At 26.5% G+C, this 17,440-nt stretch overlaps 2 protein-coding genes across 3 annotated transcripts; both read right to left on the bottom strand.

The window, feature by feature from the left end:
* Positions 1–568: 568 nt before the first annotated feature.
* OCT59_013263 (uncharacterized protein) lies at positions 569–1,018 on the bottom strand (the record flags this gene model as incomplete). Its single annotated transcript, XM_025334052.2, has 1 exon — positions 569–1,018. One exon carries the CDS (start codon positions 1,016–1,018, stop codon positions 569–571), a length of 450 nt encoding a protein of 149 aa, XP_025166965.1.
* Positions 1,019–5,112: 4,094 nt separating this feature from the next.
* On the bottom strand, positions 5,113–8,444 carry OCT59_013262 (uncharacterized protein; the record flags this gene model as incomplete). 2 transcript variants are annotated; one of them, XM_066140692.1, is made up of 3 exons in its annotated part: positions 5,113–5,415; positions 5,462–8,232; positions 8,387–8,444. In XM_066140692.1, the coding sequence occupies 3 exons, from the start codon at positions 8,442–8,444 to the stop codon at positions 5,113–5,115; spliced, it is 3,132 nt and encodes a 1,043-aa protein (XP_066001550.1). The 2 variants fall into 2 exon arrangements, with proteins under 2 accessions (XP_066001550.1, XP_066001551.1); XM_066140693.1 differs by lacking the exon at positions 5,113–5,415 and having other exon boundaries at positions 7,111–7,116; positions 7,226–8,232.
* Between the last annotated feature and the right edge of the window lie 8,996 nt (positions 8,445–17,440).

The raw sequence follows: 17,440 nt of genomic DNA, 5'->3' as shown, positions 1-17,440 counted from the left end.
ACTTAGGCGTCTAATTTCATTTTATTAATATTATGATGTAATCAAAATATACGGTTACCGAGAATAGAAAGATGTACGGTATCACTAAAGTCTAACTTTAGGCAAGTTTCTTAAGGTAAAAAATATCGTGGTATGTTGATGTAGTACAAAAATACAGTAAAAAAAAATTATGAACGAGAGTTACTCAATTAAAACTGAAAAGGCATGATTTGCAATCAGAAATGTTGAACTCGTATCGCCCTCAATTTTGCAATATTGAATATAAATTATATAATTTAACTCGTAATTAGAGAAATAATAAAATGTTCCTTTTATATCGTGTATAATATTTCATCATAAAATTTCGTTTATAAATGGAACGAAATTATTATTCACATAATTTTACCTGTTACTAAAAAGGTGGATTTATTTCGTTTGGAAGGATAAATAACAATTTTTATTTAAATGACATAACAGTTATACAATACAGGGTAAAAATACAAATAAATATAAAAAATAAAAAAATAAAATAAAATAAAATAAATAAAAAGGGATTTAATTAGCGTTATGTAATTATAAATCAGAAAATTTATTGTTGAAATTGGTTATTCGTAATATTTGAAGAAGAATAATTCAAAGAAGTGTTATCTTGTTGTTGAGAAGAAGTAGGTATGACGATAATTTTAAATCCGGGAATATCAAAACTAAGGATTTCGGATTGAGAAGGGCTAACATTAGTCATGTTAAATGGACCAAATGGAAAAGAAATATTTTCAATAGGTTGCTGCGGCCCAACATACTGCGGAGCATACGAGGAGAAAACTGGAGTTGAAATATTTTCGTTAGAAGTGGGCTGTTGATCAGAGTAATTGATGTTTGTATATAATGTTGGGAAATTATTATCAGAAGAGTTGACATTCACACCATTATAGTTAATATTTGAAGAAGAATATCCCGGTTGAATAACAGTAGATTGTGAATTATTGAATTCAGTAAACGTGGGGTCATTTTGATTATTTTGTAAAGTATTTTGACTCATAATTGTTGAACGAAATTTATGAACTTATATTATAATTTATAATAAGGAGTTTTAAACAAAATTGATTTGTTTTATTATTTTTTTTTTTGCGAAGGAAGAAATTTTGAGTCATTTTTATAACAGAAAAAAGAGCGTTTATTGTGACACAAATTCATAAGAACATTCAAAAAATCATATACAGTATTTTAAAATTTCCAATTTTTGCAGATCATAATTCAAAATGGAATTTTTTTTTAACTAATCATTCTTTTATTCTCAATTTTTAGTTCTATTATTTCTAAATTTATGATTCATTGATCCCTATGACTTGTTAAATAACTTGCCGGTAAATTTTTTTTTTTTACAAAAAAAATTTTTTTTTTTACCCATCGGCTGACCGCCACGGTTTTTTTTTTTATAAACAATAAGTAAACATATATATATTAAATCCATTAAATTCAATTCGTTCATTTATATAATAAACAATTTCCATAATCAAATTTGTAATGTTTATTGTTTACTAAGATCAGGTTATTGGGTCCGAGAACTGGTCACAGAAATTAAGAACCGTACTTTATTAGGAAAAAATAATAAGAAACAAATTTGGAAAAATTTTTGAACAGTCATTGTATAAAAAAATTTTTTATACTGTAAATATCTGCGAAGGATTTTTTTTTTTAATTTCACTTTCAAAAAAGTATATGACTAATTTTAACCCAGGATGATTTAACCTGGGTGATTTTAACCTACTAGTAAATTTTATAATTATATAATTTTGTTCAAAAATGTAAATTATGATTACAATAAAAAATGAGACATTGTCAAAAAATATAGGAAAAATTGGTCATTATACTCTATAATATCCAAAAAAATAAATATTGATGTAAAATATAAATTTTAGGGGGTGAGGTTATTTAATCCAGGGGGCAAGTTAGCAAAACTCTTCAAAAAAAACATTTTTTATAATAAATTTATATAATTTCTCTTAAAAAGAAATTATATTTAAAAAACAAACCACATTAAAAAAAAATGGCATGCTACTCAAATTGGTATAAACAAAAAGTTAGTAGTAGTTGACGACGCTCAAATGGAAGATTGGGTAAGTTCTAGTTATAAAGTTTTAAAGTTATAATTCTCTTTATTCAACGAAAAAAAAATCATATTATAATAATTTATTTCTAAAATTTTTTAATCCAAATATTACTTGTTAAGTTACTATATCGCCGGCACTCGTTTTGACGAATATACTTAACGCAACTTGTACATTTTTTTATTATAAAATACTAATTTTTAGATATGGTTAGAATAAAAAAAAATTTTTTTACTTTTTTACAATTTTTTCTTTATTTGTGAAAGATTTTTTTTTAAAAAAAAAGAATAAATTTTTCAATTTTTTTTTCAATTTTTTTATTATTTATGGCATAAATAATATATTTTGAGTTGAAAAAAAAAATAATCGCGGACACAAACATCATTTCGTTTTTTTTTTTGTAAATCTTTTCTTTTAGAATTTTATTTTTGTATTCATCATTGAAACTTGAAAGTCTATTTGTATATACAAAGAACAAAGTATGATTTTTCGCGATGTTAATAAAAATTTGTTCTTCTTTATTATTATAAAAAATAAATTTTTAAGTTCACTTTGTTCACTTTATGAAAATTTCTTCCCCACGTTAATATTTATCGCGTGTAATCCAAATATCCACATATACACACGTTTACTTTGTTCGGAGCGAAGAATAAATGAAAAATTCCGAGACACAATCATCCCGCGCAAAATAAAAGAAGTTTTTTTATTATTTCACACGATTACGTTAATAAGAGTAAACAAATAAACAAAAATGATAATGTTAAACGTTTGTAAAGCAGATGTAATTAGAAACAGTAAATAAGATAAGTTATGTATTTTTGTATTTTCTTTTTGTACGATTATTTTTTATTATTATTCACTTTCAAAAAAAGTATTTTTTTAAAGTTCAATCGTGAAAATTTTTTGTAAAATTAAATATTTTACTGAATGAATATTTATTACCGCCGTTGATATTTTACTTTTTTTAAACAAATTGCAGCATTTAATTTTGTTAAAATTTGAAGTGGATAAAACGTAAATAATAAATATATATCATATAATCGTATTTGTAACCAAACATAAAAGTATTGTAAATCTTTTTAATGATACCAGTAAAATCACTATCATATTTCCTTGGAATTATTCAATTTTGAAACACTAAAAAAACTGTCCCGTGCGCCTTTATTTATGAAAGTTATATGTTGTGTATGTATGTATGATAATGATGATAATGACGATAGAAAAAAAATCGGTAAGACGAATACCAGTGGTGTAGGGTCGACCACCTGTGTGGTGTATGGTGATATTTAGCAGTGTGTAACAGTGTGTAAAATAAGGGGTGTGAACCATACACAGGTGATGATTAGCATTTCGGCCCACTCCAAATCACGTGTTTGGCCCGTAGCGTTATTTATCACCTGTGTAAACTGTCACATAGGAGACCATACACTACACATCTCCTTGACCCTACACCACTCATCTCCGTAGCACTCAAAAAAAATGCAAACGTAATGTATAAATGTTAATGTATGTAATGTATGAGAAGAAAAGAAATGTTGCATGAATAATTTTTTTATAGTAGGTCATTGAATAATTTTTTTTTTTATAGTAGGTCTTTGGATATATAATATATACATGATATAATTGATATATGTATATATATATATTCAAAAATTGTTCAAAACTCTATAGAAAATGTGTAGTGACCCCTGAAATTAGTATATCAAAATAAATCTATTTATCCAGACGGAAGGTAAATTATAAATGTTTTGTGTAAAGAAAGTGATATTCTTTGCATAAAATTTTACTGATATTTTGAATTTCAAAAAATTTTGATGTCATGAAGTATTAGGATTAATCCTATTTTAAAATGCCAGATAATTATGAATAAATGTATTAGCATATAAAGCAGCAATATTGATGTCAGGGAAAAAGAATAAATTCTATGTCCAAATCTAAATCATTTTTCCTTTTGTATATCAAAATCAATTTCAGCGATAAATTTTACGTTAAATTTATTTATACTGTGATAAGGAACAGCTCACTCCATTGGACGGGATTCATAATTTTTTGACCGCCCTTTCTAACCAAGCATACCATATTTGTTGAATACTTTAACGGTTATATGAAATTCATTTATTTTATCCTAAAAAAATCTGAATCAATAAAATTAGTAGTCATCGCATCACCGCCTAATATTTGATCAATTAGATGATATAAATATTATAGTTAAATTATCTTTTAACTAAAATATACCTGATACAGTCAGAACTCAAATGATTAAAAGTTTTTTTTTTTTTAAAGCAAATCCATTTATAATTAATTTTATCATTATATACCGATTTTATTATACCGAAGTTATATTTATAAACTGGATATATTTTATTTATTCACGATAAGCTGATTTTTTCCTAACTCTGTCCAGCATTAAGTTAGTCTTCTGTATTACATGCACAGCAAATCACTTGATGAATTATTGTTTTAGATGAATTTTAAACTTTAAGTGTTAGTAAAAGAAGTTTTACAAATATCTTAGCATTAAATATACTTCTTTCATTATGATAATTTTTTTGATCAAACACAATTAAAAATTGTATTATTAAATATTTTGTTGATTGGACATCTTCATAATTACGCCGTTATTGGATAGGGACGTAAAAATATCATCCGAGCTGCTTTGCGTTCAGTGACATCTAACATCACTATCCAATAAATACTAATTGTGATTAAAATCAATGTTAAAAATTTAAGCTATATTAATTAGAAATCTGTTTAAACATATGGAATCAAAGAGACGGAGACAGAGAGAAGAAAAGATTTTTGATTGGTAAAATATGAATAATATAATAATACAGTATTAAACAGTTACATGATTTTTTCAATTCCATACAATCAAATCCACCAAATATGAACCGCTCACTTTAAAGATAAAAAGGAGGAAGGAAAGTTATGTTAAACAATATACTGGATTTAAACAGACCCATAGTTAAATAATATTTTAAAATTACTTATTAAAAGATCATACTATTGAATAATCCATATATTATCATAGAGTAGTAATCTTAGATTGTAGAATTTTAAAATTATCGCAAAGTCCTTTAAGTTTATCATCAAGATTTTCCATTATATTTTCCAACTCATCAGTGTTGACACATTTTGTTCCAACAGTTTTAACATCAGTAATTAGAGTTGTAACATTTTTATATAAATTTTTTAGCTCCTTTTCGTCAAAATTACGCATATCATCAGCTATTTGGGCATTACCAGAAACATAATCGTCGATATCTTGAGAAGTGAATTTACATGGTTCTTGGAAAACGTCAAATTTACGTTTAATTATATAATCATCCTTTTTAAATATCCAATTTTCTAAACGATCAGCTTCTTTTTCATACCCACTCGCCAATTAGTTCTACAAATTTAGGGGCACGCTGATAATTTTTCAAAGCTTCATCGATTTCAGCAAGTAATACTTTTAATCTTTCATTATAAGATGCAACTGCTTGTTTTATTACTTCACTTTCTGATTCATCATGTCTTTCATGATGTGGATATATTATTTTTTCAGCCATTGAACTCCAAGATTTTTCTATACGTTGATTTAATTCATTTACGCGAGCGATAAATTTCTTTTCAGTGAAATCACTACGTGGATTTGATTCTTTAAGAATTAATTCATTTTTTAATTTAATCCCTTCAGCGAAAGCTGATTCTGTTTCATTAGAATAATCAATAACTTGTTTACGTTGTGTCAAAATATCATTAGCGAATTTATAATATTCTTCTAAATAATCTTTATCCCTTTCTTCAATGTTCTCTTGTCTTATAATTAAATGTTCAGGTAATGGCGTTTGAGAAGTATCAAATAATTCATCAAAGTTATCGGTTGTAGGAGGTATTATATTTCGTATGTAGTCTATTAACTTTTGATTGATCTTATATGATTCGGAAGTAACATCATGTTGAAGAAGTTGATCCTGATTAATAAACCAACCATCCTCTCTTTTCTTAAAAGAGATTGGAGCTTTCCATCTACCACGATTAATTATAAAATCATTAATTTCATCAATCAGTATATTCCAAAAATTCATCGCATTACCATATTCACGTTCCCATTGTACACGTAAAGATAAAAGATCCAATTCATATTCACGGTTTTTTAATTTCCAAAGTAATTGGTCATAGATTTTTAAAGTCTCAAAGGTAATTCCGATTGTCATGGTTTCAGCGGGGGACATATCAGTAGTAGTAGTTTCATTACCGGTTCCTATTATACCTTTAACGTGAGCCCTTAAACGAGTGACATCCTCAAAGTCAAAATTTTCAACATCTCTTTCTAATTCTTCGTATTCTTTTCGCCATTCATCAACTTGTTCTTGAGTAACAGGAGCTCCGCCTTCTTGAAAAGGATCGATTTTGGGTACATTTAATAAAATTTCTACACGTTCCCTCATCCAACCACGCATACGTACAGCCTCTCTAAACCATAAACGTACTTCCTCAATCCAATCCCTTACAAGGTTATATTGATTAACTATTTCATCAAAACATTCCTTATGTCTTTTATCTTCAGATTCAGGGGATAATAAATGACTATAGGCAGTTTTTAATAATTTGGTTAATTCTGAAGCATCAGCCATATGAGTATCTAATTCTTGTAAGGAAGCATCTGTTGTTGTATCATCCGTATTATCTCTTTCCATTTCAACTTTTACTATATCAAGTTGATCGCGTATACAATTTATGCCTTTTGCAAATTCTCTTTCTGAATCAGCAGAAGGACTTAAATATGCGGCCATTTGAAGCTTATTTTCGGCCAAAGTAACACGTATATTTTGAATTGTTAGTAGTAATTTAACATGCTTTTGCTTTAAAGCTTTCGCAAGGGCGGAATCATCATTTAAAAGTTCACTTTCCAATTCAGTTATTTGAGATTTAACATCTATAAAATCGCCCATGATCAAATCAGCATCATTATGTTCAATAAGTGTCTTCCTTATTTGAGTTATCTGATTACGCATACTTTCCATTGAACTGAGTAACTTTAATACTACAGAATATCGATCAATAGTAGTTTGTGATGAAAGTAGTTCAATAAAATTATCCAATCTTGTAAGATCATTATTAAGAATTCTTAATTGTATTTTCATTAAATCAACAATTGTTAGATCTTCATTATCAGTTGAATCTTTTATTGTAGTAATAATTTCATTTGCTTTTTTATCGAGATCAATTTTATCGTATTTGATCTTTTGAGATTCTGAATAAATCGATTTTATGTCATTAATTCTATCATCAATTATAGATGCAAGATTTTGTTCCTCATCAGTCCATTCGCGTTTATTAATAAAATAAGGTACTTCTATTTGTTTTAATCGATTTAAAGAAACATTGATCGATTTATCAGCATCAACAACGGCATCGAACCATCTTGCTATACGACGATCGTGAGCTAAAGCTTGTTTTGCGGAAGTGACTTTACTTCTTAATTCAAGTATTATATTATTAATAATATTATTAATATGATCGAATAAATCTTTTGGGGAACGAAATCTTTCATGATAAAGAAAACTTATAATTTCTTTAACTTTAGAATATACATTTTGAACCGATTCCTCTGCTGCGACAACTTTGGTATACCATTCATCTAATAAAGAAGATGAAAAGATCTCACAAGTTACAGATGATTCGATAGTACTACTACCTAAAGGATTAGGATTGTCGCCACCAACATAATGTTTCTTTTTAGATTCTTCAACACCTTCTAATATTGCTTCAACTCTTTTAATTTCAACTTCAACTTGTTCAACATTTGAAGATAATTTTATTACCCATTTTAATTCTTGTAATTTTAATTTTCCTAATTCTACTAAAGAATTAAAATTTTTCCATAAAGAATCAAATTTGGAAAATATTTGATTAAAAGAAGTAGAGTCCGTTGATGAAGAAAAAGAAGAAAGTTGATCATATTTTAATTGTTTATGACTTATTATATCAAGTTCTATTTTTGATAAATCTTTTTTAGAAGAATTTAAAATATTAAGGTCAGTTACAAAATTATTAGTTAATGGTAAAAAAGTGGGTGAAGATAAAGTTGAATTAACTATATCATCCATCCAAGACGATAAATCTTTAATAATTTTAAAGTATTTTTCAAAAGGGTCGCCTATAACATCGGTAGTAATAGTTAATTGGAACCAGGAGAAAAACCAACTGGAAGAGGTATTTAAACTTTTTTGTAAAGCATTATTCGTTTCATGAAATAATTTTTTTTTTTTCAACAAATTCTTGGTCAACAGTTATTACTTCTTCTAAGACACCATTTTGTAGTATTTCCTCACTATTAGTTTCTTCTGTTATCGTAAGGTAATATGACATTTTATTTAAGAATGAAAATTCTAAAGGGTAAGTTTAATTTTTTTTAATAAAAAAAAAAATGTTTATATACATATTTTTTTTTAAGTAATCTTTTTTTTTCTTAAAAAACTAGTGTACTTTAGGTACAGTGAGTTTTTAATATATAAATAAATATACATATATGTATGGGTATGATTAGAATATTAAAAGGATTAATTATTATTATTTTTTGTAAAATATCAATTTATAAATAAAATTGATAATACATGATTTAAATTGTTAAAAGTCTCATGCATATGGTTTAATTGTTTTAAATATAGATATTACATTTAAAATCAAAAAAAAAATCAAAATTATTTATAAAAAATTGTATATTAAATTAAAAAAATTTTAAGAATCATGTATGCACGTACATCATAAATTTAATTATATTCATATGTAATGAAATTTAATACAAATCTAACACAAATTTATTTATGTCATGTCCAATTGTCCATATTGTTTAATATAATGAAATTAATTATTAATTGGGTAATATTTATAATTTCCATTTATTCATTTATTATAATATAAAAAAATGTTAAAAATGATATATGTAAAATAAGCTTTAATGTTTATCAAATAAAAATAAAAAAATTTTGTTTTCAATGGTTATACTTTACAAATGGAGTCCAATAGACCACTGGACTTACAAAAAAGAGGACCAAATATTAGTAAACACTTTACTTAAGTAAAAATAAAAAGAAAATTCATGAAAATTGCCGAGTACTCACCTACATTCATGAAAATTAATATTCAAGTAGTTTCAACCCGCCTGAACAACTTTCAATTAATAAAAGGAAGGATTTCATTTGGTCAAAATGGAGATATTATATTCTAAATTAGAAAACAGAGAAGAGAGTTAATATCATCAAGAAAAATGCAATTTCATCAAGTACTAAACCTACATTTATGAAAATTAATATTCAAGTGTTTTCAACCTGCCTGAACAACTTTCAATTAATAAAGGAAGTTGATTTCATTTGACTAAAGTGGAGATATTACGTTCTAATTAAAAAACAGAAAAGAGAGTTAATATCATCAAGAAAAATGCAATTTTCTTTAAACACTACACCTACATTCATGAAAATTAATATTCAAGTGGTTTCAACCTGCCTGAACAACTTTCAATTAATAAAGAAAGTTGATTTCATTGACTAAAGTGGTGATATTACGCTCTAAATTAGAAAACAGAGAAGAGAGTTAATATCATCAAGAAAAATGCAATTTCATCAAGTACTAAACCTACATTTATGAAAATTAATATTCAAGTAGTTTCAACCCGCCTGAACAACTTTCAATTAATAAAGAAAGTTGATTTCATTTGACTAAAGTGGAGATATTACGTTCTAATTAAAAAACAGAAAAGAGAGTTAATATCATCAAGAAAAATGCAATTTTCTTTAAACACTACACCTACATTCATGAAAATTAATATTCAAGTGGTTTCAACCTGCCTGAACAACTTTCAATTAATAAAGAAAGTTGATTTCATTTGACTAAAGTGGTGATATTACGCTCTAAATTAGAAAACAGAGAAGAGAGTTAATATCATCAAGAAAAATGCAATTTTCTCCATGTACTATACCTACATTTATGAAAATTAATATTCACGTAGTTTCAACCCGCCTGAACAACTTTCAATTAATAAAGGAAGTTGATTTCATTTGACTAAAGTGGAGATATTACGCTCTAAATTAAAAAATAAAGAAAAGGGTTAATATCGTTAAGAAAAATGCAACTTTTTCTCAAGTATTACACCTATATTCATGATAATTAATATTCAAGTAGTTTCAACATGCCTGAACAACTTTCAATTAATAAAGAAAGTTGATTTCATTTGACTAAAGTGGTGATATTACGCTCTAAATTAGAAAACAGAGAAGAGAGTTAATATCATCAAGAAAAATGCAATTTCATCAAGTACTATACCTACATTTATGAAAATTAATATTCAAGTAGTTTCAACCCGCCTGAACAACTTTCAATTAATAAAGAAAGTTGATTTCATTTGACTAAAGTGGAGATATTACGTTCTAAATTAAAAAACAGAAAAGAGAGTTAATATCATCAAGAAAAATGCAATTTTCTTTAAACACTACACCTACATTCATGAAAATTAATATTCAAGTGTTTTCAACCTGCCTGAACAACTTTCAATTAATAAAGGAAGTTGATTTCATTTGACTAAAGTGGTGATATTACGCTCTAAATTAGAAAACAGAGAAGAGAGTTAATATCATCAAGAAAAATGCAATTTCATCAAGTACTATACCTACATTTATGAAAATTAATATTCAAGTAGTTTCAACCCGCCTGAACAACTTTCAATTAATAAAGGAAGTTGATTTCATTTGACTAAAGTGGAGATATTACGTTCTAAATTAAAAAACAGAAAAGAGAGTTAATATCATCAAGAAAAATGCAATTTTCTTTAAACACTACACCTACATTCATGAAAATTAATATTCAAGTGGTTTCAACCTGCCTGAACAACTTTCAATTAATAAAGAAAGTTGATTTCATTGACTAAAGTGGTGATATTACGCTCTAAATTAGAAAACAGAGAAGAGAGTTAATATCATCAAGAAAAATGCAATTTCATCAAGTACTAAACCTACATTTATGAAAATTAATATTCAAGTAGTTTCAACCCGCCTGAACAACATTCAATTAATAAAGGAAGTTGATTTCATTTGACTAAAGTGGAGATATTACGTTCTAAATTAAAAAACAGAAAAGAGAGTTAATATCATCAAGAAAAATGCAATTTTCTTTAAACACTACACCTACATTCATGAAAATTAATATTCAAGTAGTTTCAACCCGCCTGAACAACATTCAATTAATAAAGGAAGTTGATTTCATTTGACTAAAGTGGAGATATTACGTTCTAAATTAAAAAACAGAAAGGAGAGTTAATATTATCAAGAAAAATGCAATTTTCTCTAAACACTACACTTACATTCATGAAAATTAATATTCAAGTGGTTTCAACCTGCCTGAACAACTTTCAATTAATAAATAAAGTCGATTTCATTTGTCCAAAATGGAAATAATACGCTCTAAATTAAAAAACAGAAAAGAGAGTTAATATCATCAAGAAAAATGCAACTTTTTCTCAAGTATTACACCTATATACATGATAGTTAATATTCAAGTAGTTTCAATCCTGCAGAAAGTTGATTTTATTTGGCTAAAATGATGAAATTATAACCTGAAGTTAAAAAATCAATATGTGAAAGTAAAAAAAATTTAAAAACTTGTGTACTATTAACTGTACAAAATACCTGTAACTTTACAAGTTGAAATACTTATAATATATTATATAAAATGGTAAAAATGTTTTTTAAAATAAAAGTTTCAAATTTTTTTAGAAAAAAAATTAGAGTTTCGTAATAAAATATTACGAGACTCACCATTTTACTTCATCAAAGTAAAAAAAGATTATCTGATCTGATTATCTGATCTAAATTTTTCCAGCATTACAGCTAAGATTCCGCATAGATCGGATTGGATTAAGATTTGTTCTGATTCGAACTGGTGTCCGATCTGATAGGTCCGAATCAGATTATATTAATAAAAAAATAAAAAAATCGTTCTATCATGGTTTTTAATAAAAATCAGTATATAGTTTTTTTTAATAAAAAAACTGATTTTATTAAAAAATCGGACTACTGATTTTTTTTTAATGAAAGTAAAACCGATTTTATTAAAAAATTGGTATATAAGTTTTTTTTTTAGTAAAAAAACTGATTCTATTAAAAAATCGGACTACCGATTTTTTTAATGAAAATAATACTGATTTTATTAAGAAAAATCAGTATATCAGTTTTTATTTATAAAAAAACTATTAAAAAATTGGACTACCAATTTTTTTTTAATGAAAGTAAAACTGATTTTATTAAAAAAAATTGGAATATCCATTTTTTGCAGAAAATATGCGAATGATTATCTGTGTTAATGAACCAATTTTATTAAAAAAAATTGGTACCGTTGGCCACTGCATAAAGTACCCCCCAAAAATAATACCCCCCGTGATTAAGACCCGGGTATTATTCACCACCCTTTGTGATCTGTCCATGTATAGTACCCGGGTACTTTTCAAAGTCAAATGTTGTTAAAATTGATTAAGACCCGGGTACTATATCAATTATATCAATGATTTGTAAAATAAGGAAAGTTGTAATGTTTGCTTTAATACTATAAGGAGTTAAAATGCTCTCGTGATACACCTTAGTTTAGTTAACGTTAGTTACACGATCCCTTAAAAATAGCTACTCATGTTCTGTACGGTAACATCGGATCTCTTTATATAAATGCAAAAATCGTGTTTTGTAATTTTTTTATCTTTATTTCAAAAATAATTTTTTGTTACAACTTTATACACGGGTATATTGAAATACAAGTACTTCTAAAGTTTATTTGTTTTATCTGATATTTCCTTCAACTAGTCCCAAATGTTTACATAATTTCCCTCTTCATTATCATAATATCCACTTTCTGAATTATTTTCACTTTCCTCACCACTTTCCTCACCACTTTCTTCACCGCTTTTTTCACCACTTTCTTTACCACTTTCTTCACCACTTTCCTCACCACTTTCTTCACCGCTTTTTTCACCACTTTCTTTACCACTTTCTTCACCACTTTCTTCACTACTTTCTCCACCACTTTCTCCACCACTTTCTTCATCACTTTCATCATTTTCTCCCTCTTCTTCGTCAATATTGATTACTTGTGCACCTTTTTTACCTGATACTCTCTCAAAATCAAAAATATATTTGTCTTCAGAACCATCTACCTCCGTGGAGATTCCACAGCACTTGAAGGACCGTCGTATCATTATAGGATCAATATTATCCCATGCTTCTTTAACCCAGGATGCTACTAATGAGTATGATGGACGTTTAATCTTGCCTGAAGGTGTGTATTCTTTTATAGCCTCGTCCATCCATTTGTTATAAACATGACGAACCTATAAAAATAAAATAAAAAAAATTTATTAATATTCGCAGATAATATTTATTTTAAATTCATAATATCTAACAACCTTTGCTTTAAATGCTTTATTCAAGGACACATCTAATGGTTGTAAACGTGAGGTTAAACCACCCGGAATTACAGCCATATCTGTATTTTTCTCTTTAAAACGACGTTTTACAGGATCTGTCCTATGAGCAGTAAATGAATCAAGAACGAGAAGTGAACGTGGATTTGAACCTAAATTAGCCCTTCGTCGCCACACATTTTCCACCCACCAAATCATTTCTTTCTCATCCATCCAGCCAGTTGGATTTGCATGAACATATATACCATCTGGAAACTGCTCTCGTGGTACTTTAACTAACTTAAAAATGATTAGTGGAGGAAGCTTAGTGCCATCTGCAAGGCAAGCAAGGGTTACTGTAAAATGGGTACGTTCATGGCCTGTTGTAAGGATTGAGACTGTTCGTTTTCCACGTTCTTCAATGGTTGTTTGACTTGGCAAATTGAATGCCATAGGGGTTTCATCCATGTTGCCAATCAAATTTAAAGGATAGTTATGCTCAGTTCGTAGATAAAGAAGGTATGATAAAAAATTTTGTTGTTGTTCGTTATATTCCTCAGGTAATCTTTGTGCAACTGTAGTGCGTCGGCGGTTTACCAACGAATGACGGGACATAAATCCATCCACCCACTTATGTGAAAATTGACATTTATGAATATCAGGATACTGGGAACGGTATTCTTGTTTATGAGCCAAACTTCGAGCTTTTGCACCAATCATATATCTGGTTACAGTTTTTAATTGTCTTCTTAGGTCACGAACCCACTCCAAAAGTTCCTCTTCAAGTTGTGGATATTTTGGTCGTGCACCAATATTAAGTTTTTGAACATATGGAGCCGCACACATCAAGTTAGTTTTTTTATTTTTCCAGTCGCGAACCTGTTTTGGTTCAATCCCATACTTATTTGCAGTTGCCCGAATACTATGTCCATTTTCATGATAGAACACAACCATCAACTTTTCGCGAGCATTCCATTGTCGACGCTTTTTTTGTGTATTTATTGCTCGTCGTGCACCAAAATTTCCCTTTGGCATTTTTAGGATACTATATAAGAGACTAAAAGTAAATGATATTTCAAAAATTTCGCGTTTTTTTTCAAGGTTCGAAGTAGGTAAATAGGGGGTAATAGGATCTGCTTTATCAAGGAGGGTATCATGAACATCACGGATGATAACTCAAAAAAGAAGTATTGACATCTACTCTGGAAAATTTTCTCGTTTCTTATAGCCAATTTCTAAATTTTTGATTTTGACGAAATGCCATATTTGTTTCAAAAAAATTTTATTTTTATATTTTTTAGAAATAAATATATGTTCAGAACAACGAAATAGATGAAATAAATTTTATTAATCGTTTGATTTGATTGATTTATTTATATTACAAAATTTGTGATCACAATACCGCAGTATAACGTAAGCGGCCCGTTATATAATAACCCTTATATAATATCCCCCTTATATAATATCCCCCCACAAATAGTACCCGGTTCCTCACAAAGTACCCATGGGTACTAATCAATTTAAAAAACCGAGTTCTTGATTAAGACCCGGGGTACTTTATGCAGTGGCCAACGGTATATCAGTTTTTTTTATGAAAAATAGACCGATTTTTTTTAATACATAAAAATGAACCAATTTTTATTGAAAAAAATCGGTATATCAGTTTTTTTAATGAAAAATAGACCAATTTTTTTTAATAAAAAATGAACTGATTTTAAAAAAATCGGTCTTAGTTTTTTTTTTAATAAAAATGAACCAATTTTTTATTAAAAAATCTAATGATCCATTTTTTAATAAAAAATGAACCGATTTTATTAAAAAAAAATTGGTATTTCAGTTTTTTTCAATGAAAAAAACTGATTTTTATTAAAAAATCTGATGATTTTTTCATTTTTTAATAAAAAATGAACAAAAAAAATTGGTATATCAGTTTTTTTTAATGAAAAAATAGACTACCGATTTTTTTTTAATAAAACTGATTTTTTTTTTAATAAATGAAACGATTTTTGTTAAAAAAATCGGTATGTTGATGTTTTTTTTTAACAAAAAAAACTGATTTTTTTTTAATAAAAATGAACCAAATTTTTTATTAAAAAATCTGATGATCCGTTTTTTTTAATAAAAAATTAGTGTGCATTTGGATCTGTGAGTTTTATGCTGAAAATAAAATTTATGCTAAAAATTAGAGGTTGATTCAATAATAATATTAATAATCTTACTGATCATAGCTGATTAATTAATTTGGTTAATATAAAAAAAAAAATATTAAAATTTTTTTACTTATATGTTTAGTATAGGAAAGTGGTATTTATTAATTCAAATAAACAACAAAAAAATATTAATTTAATTTTTTAAAAAAAGCTCAAAGCACTTTTTTGCTTTGAAATTTACTGATAAAGTTTTGAAATCATTTTTTAATAAGAATAGATCAGTGTATACAATAGATAGATATAAAAAAATTTTTCTAGGATTTTTTTTATATTAGATTGGTATAGTAAAATGAATAGATATAAAAAATTTTTTGGAATTTTTTTAATAATAGATTGGTATAAATATATTTTGAGATTTTTTTTAACAATAGAGTCAATAGAATAATGGATAGATATAAAAAGTTTGCTGGAATTTTTTTAATACAATAAGTTTGTAAAAAAATAATTTCTGAGATTTATGACAAATTAATTGGTATAGCATAATAGAGAGAAAATTCTTTGTGTTTTTTTTTTAGTAAAAATAGATGAGTATAGTAGAATAGATAGGTATAAATGATTTTTTGGAATCTTTTCTTAATAACAATAGATTAGGATAATACAATAGATAGATATAAAAAATTTCCTGGGATTTTTTTTAATAATAGATTGGTATAGTATATATAATAGATAGATATAAAGAAATTTTCTGAATTTTTTTTTCTACTTTTGATCGTGATTTTTGATCAGTTACACTAAAAATTATGACCAACTGACCGTTCAACGTGAACCACCAAAAACGTAGATCGTTTTGATCAAGTAGATAATACTGACAGAAATAAACAAAAACAACAAAATACTAATTAATTGGTTGGTTAATAGTTTATCACGATCAATAAATCATCTGCTCAAAATTGAACTTTAATCGCAAATTTTTGTTAGTTTTTAGTTTTTGTGATCAAAATGCCAATCAATTAATTCTGAAGTAGACTAGAGTCAATAGATCAATATAGTATAATGGATACAAAAAAAATTTCTGGGATTTTTTTTAATACAATAGATCAGTATGGTATAAAAAAGAATTTTCTGGAATTTTTTAATATAATAGGTGGTAAAAAAAAAATAATTTGGTAAAATAAGTTTTCTATCAGAATATAATAGATGGAAAATTCTTTGTTCTGATATTTTTTTTAGTAACAATACTGTAACAATAAGTATAAAAAATTTTTGGAATCATTTTTTAATAATAATAGATCAGTATAATACAATAGATAGATATAAAAAAATTTTCTGGGGTTTTATAGTACAATATATAGATATAGAATTTTCTGTGATTTTTTTTTTATTTAATAACAATAGATATGATAAAAGTTTTGGTAATTTTTTTTTTAATACCAGTAGACAATAAATAGATATAATAAAAATTCTTGAGACTCTTTTTTAATAACAGTAGTAGATTGGTAATAGACTATTATTAACTTATTAAGTTAATGATTGTTTTTTAGTAGTGGTGCAGACTTTTGAACCTTAGGTAGTTATGTCATTTTTTTCAACATCCCGACCATCCTGTCACATTGTTGTATGGTGCCATAAATGACTTTTGCCATATGGAATTTTTAGACTTTTAGACTTGAACTTTTTATGTAATTACTTTTATATTTTTTAGACTTTATATAATTGTAACTACTTTTAAACTTAATATACTTAACATTAATATAAACTTTTTTTTTTATTTGAAAACT

This window comes from Rhizophagus irregularis, chromosome 20, assembly GCF_026210795.1.
Source record: "Rhizophagus irregularis chromosome 20, complete sequence".
Lineage (NCBI taxonomy): Eukaryota > Fungi > Glomeromycota > Glomeromycetes > Glomerales > Glomeraceae > Rhizophagus > Rhizophagus irregularis.
This window is presented reverse-complemented; position numbering and strand designations above follow the sequence as displayed.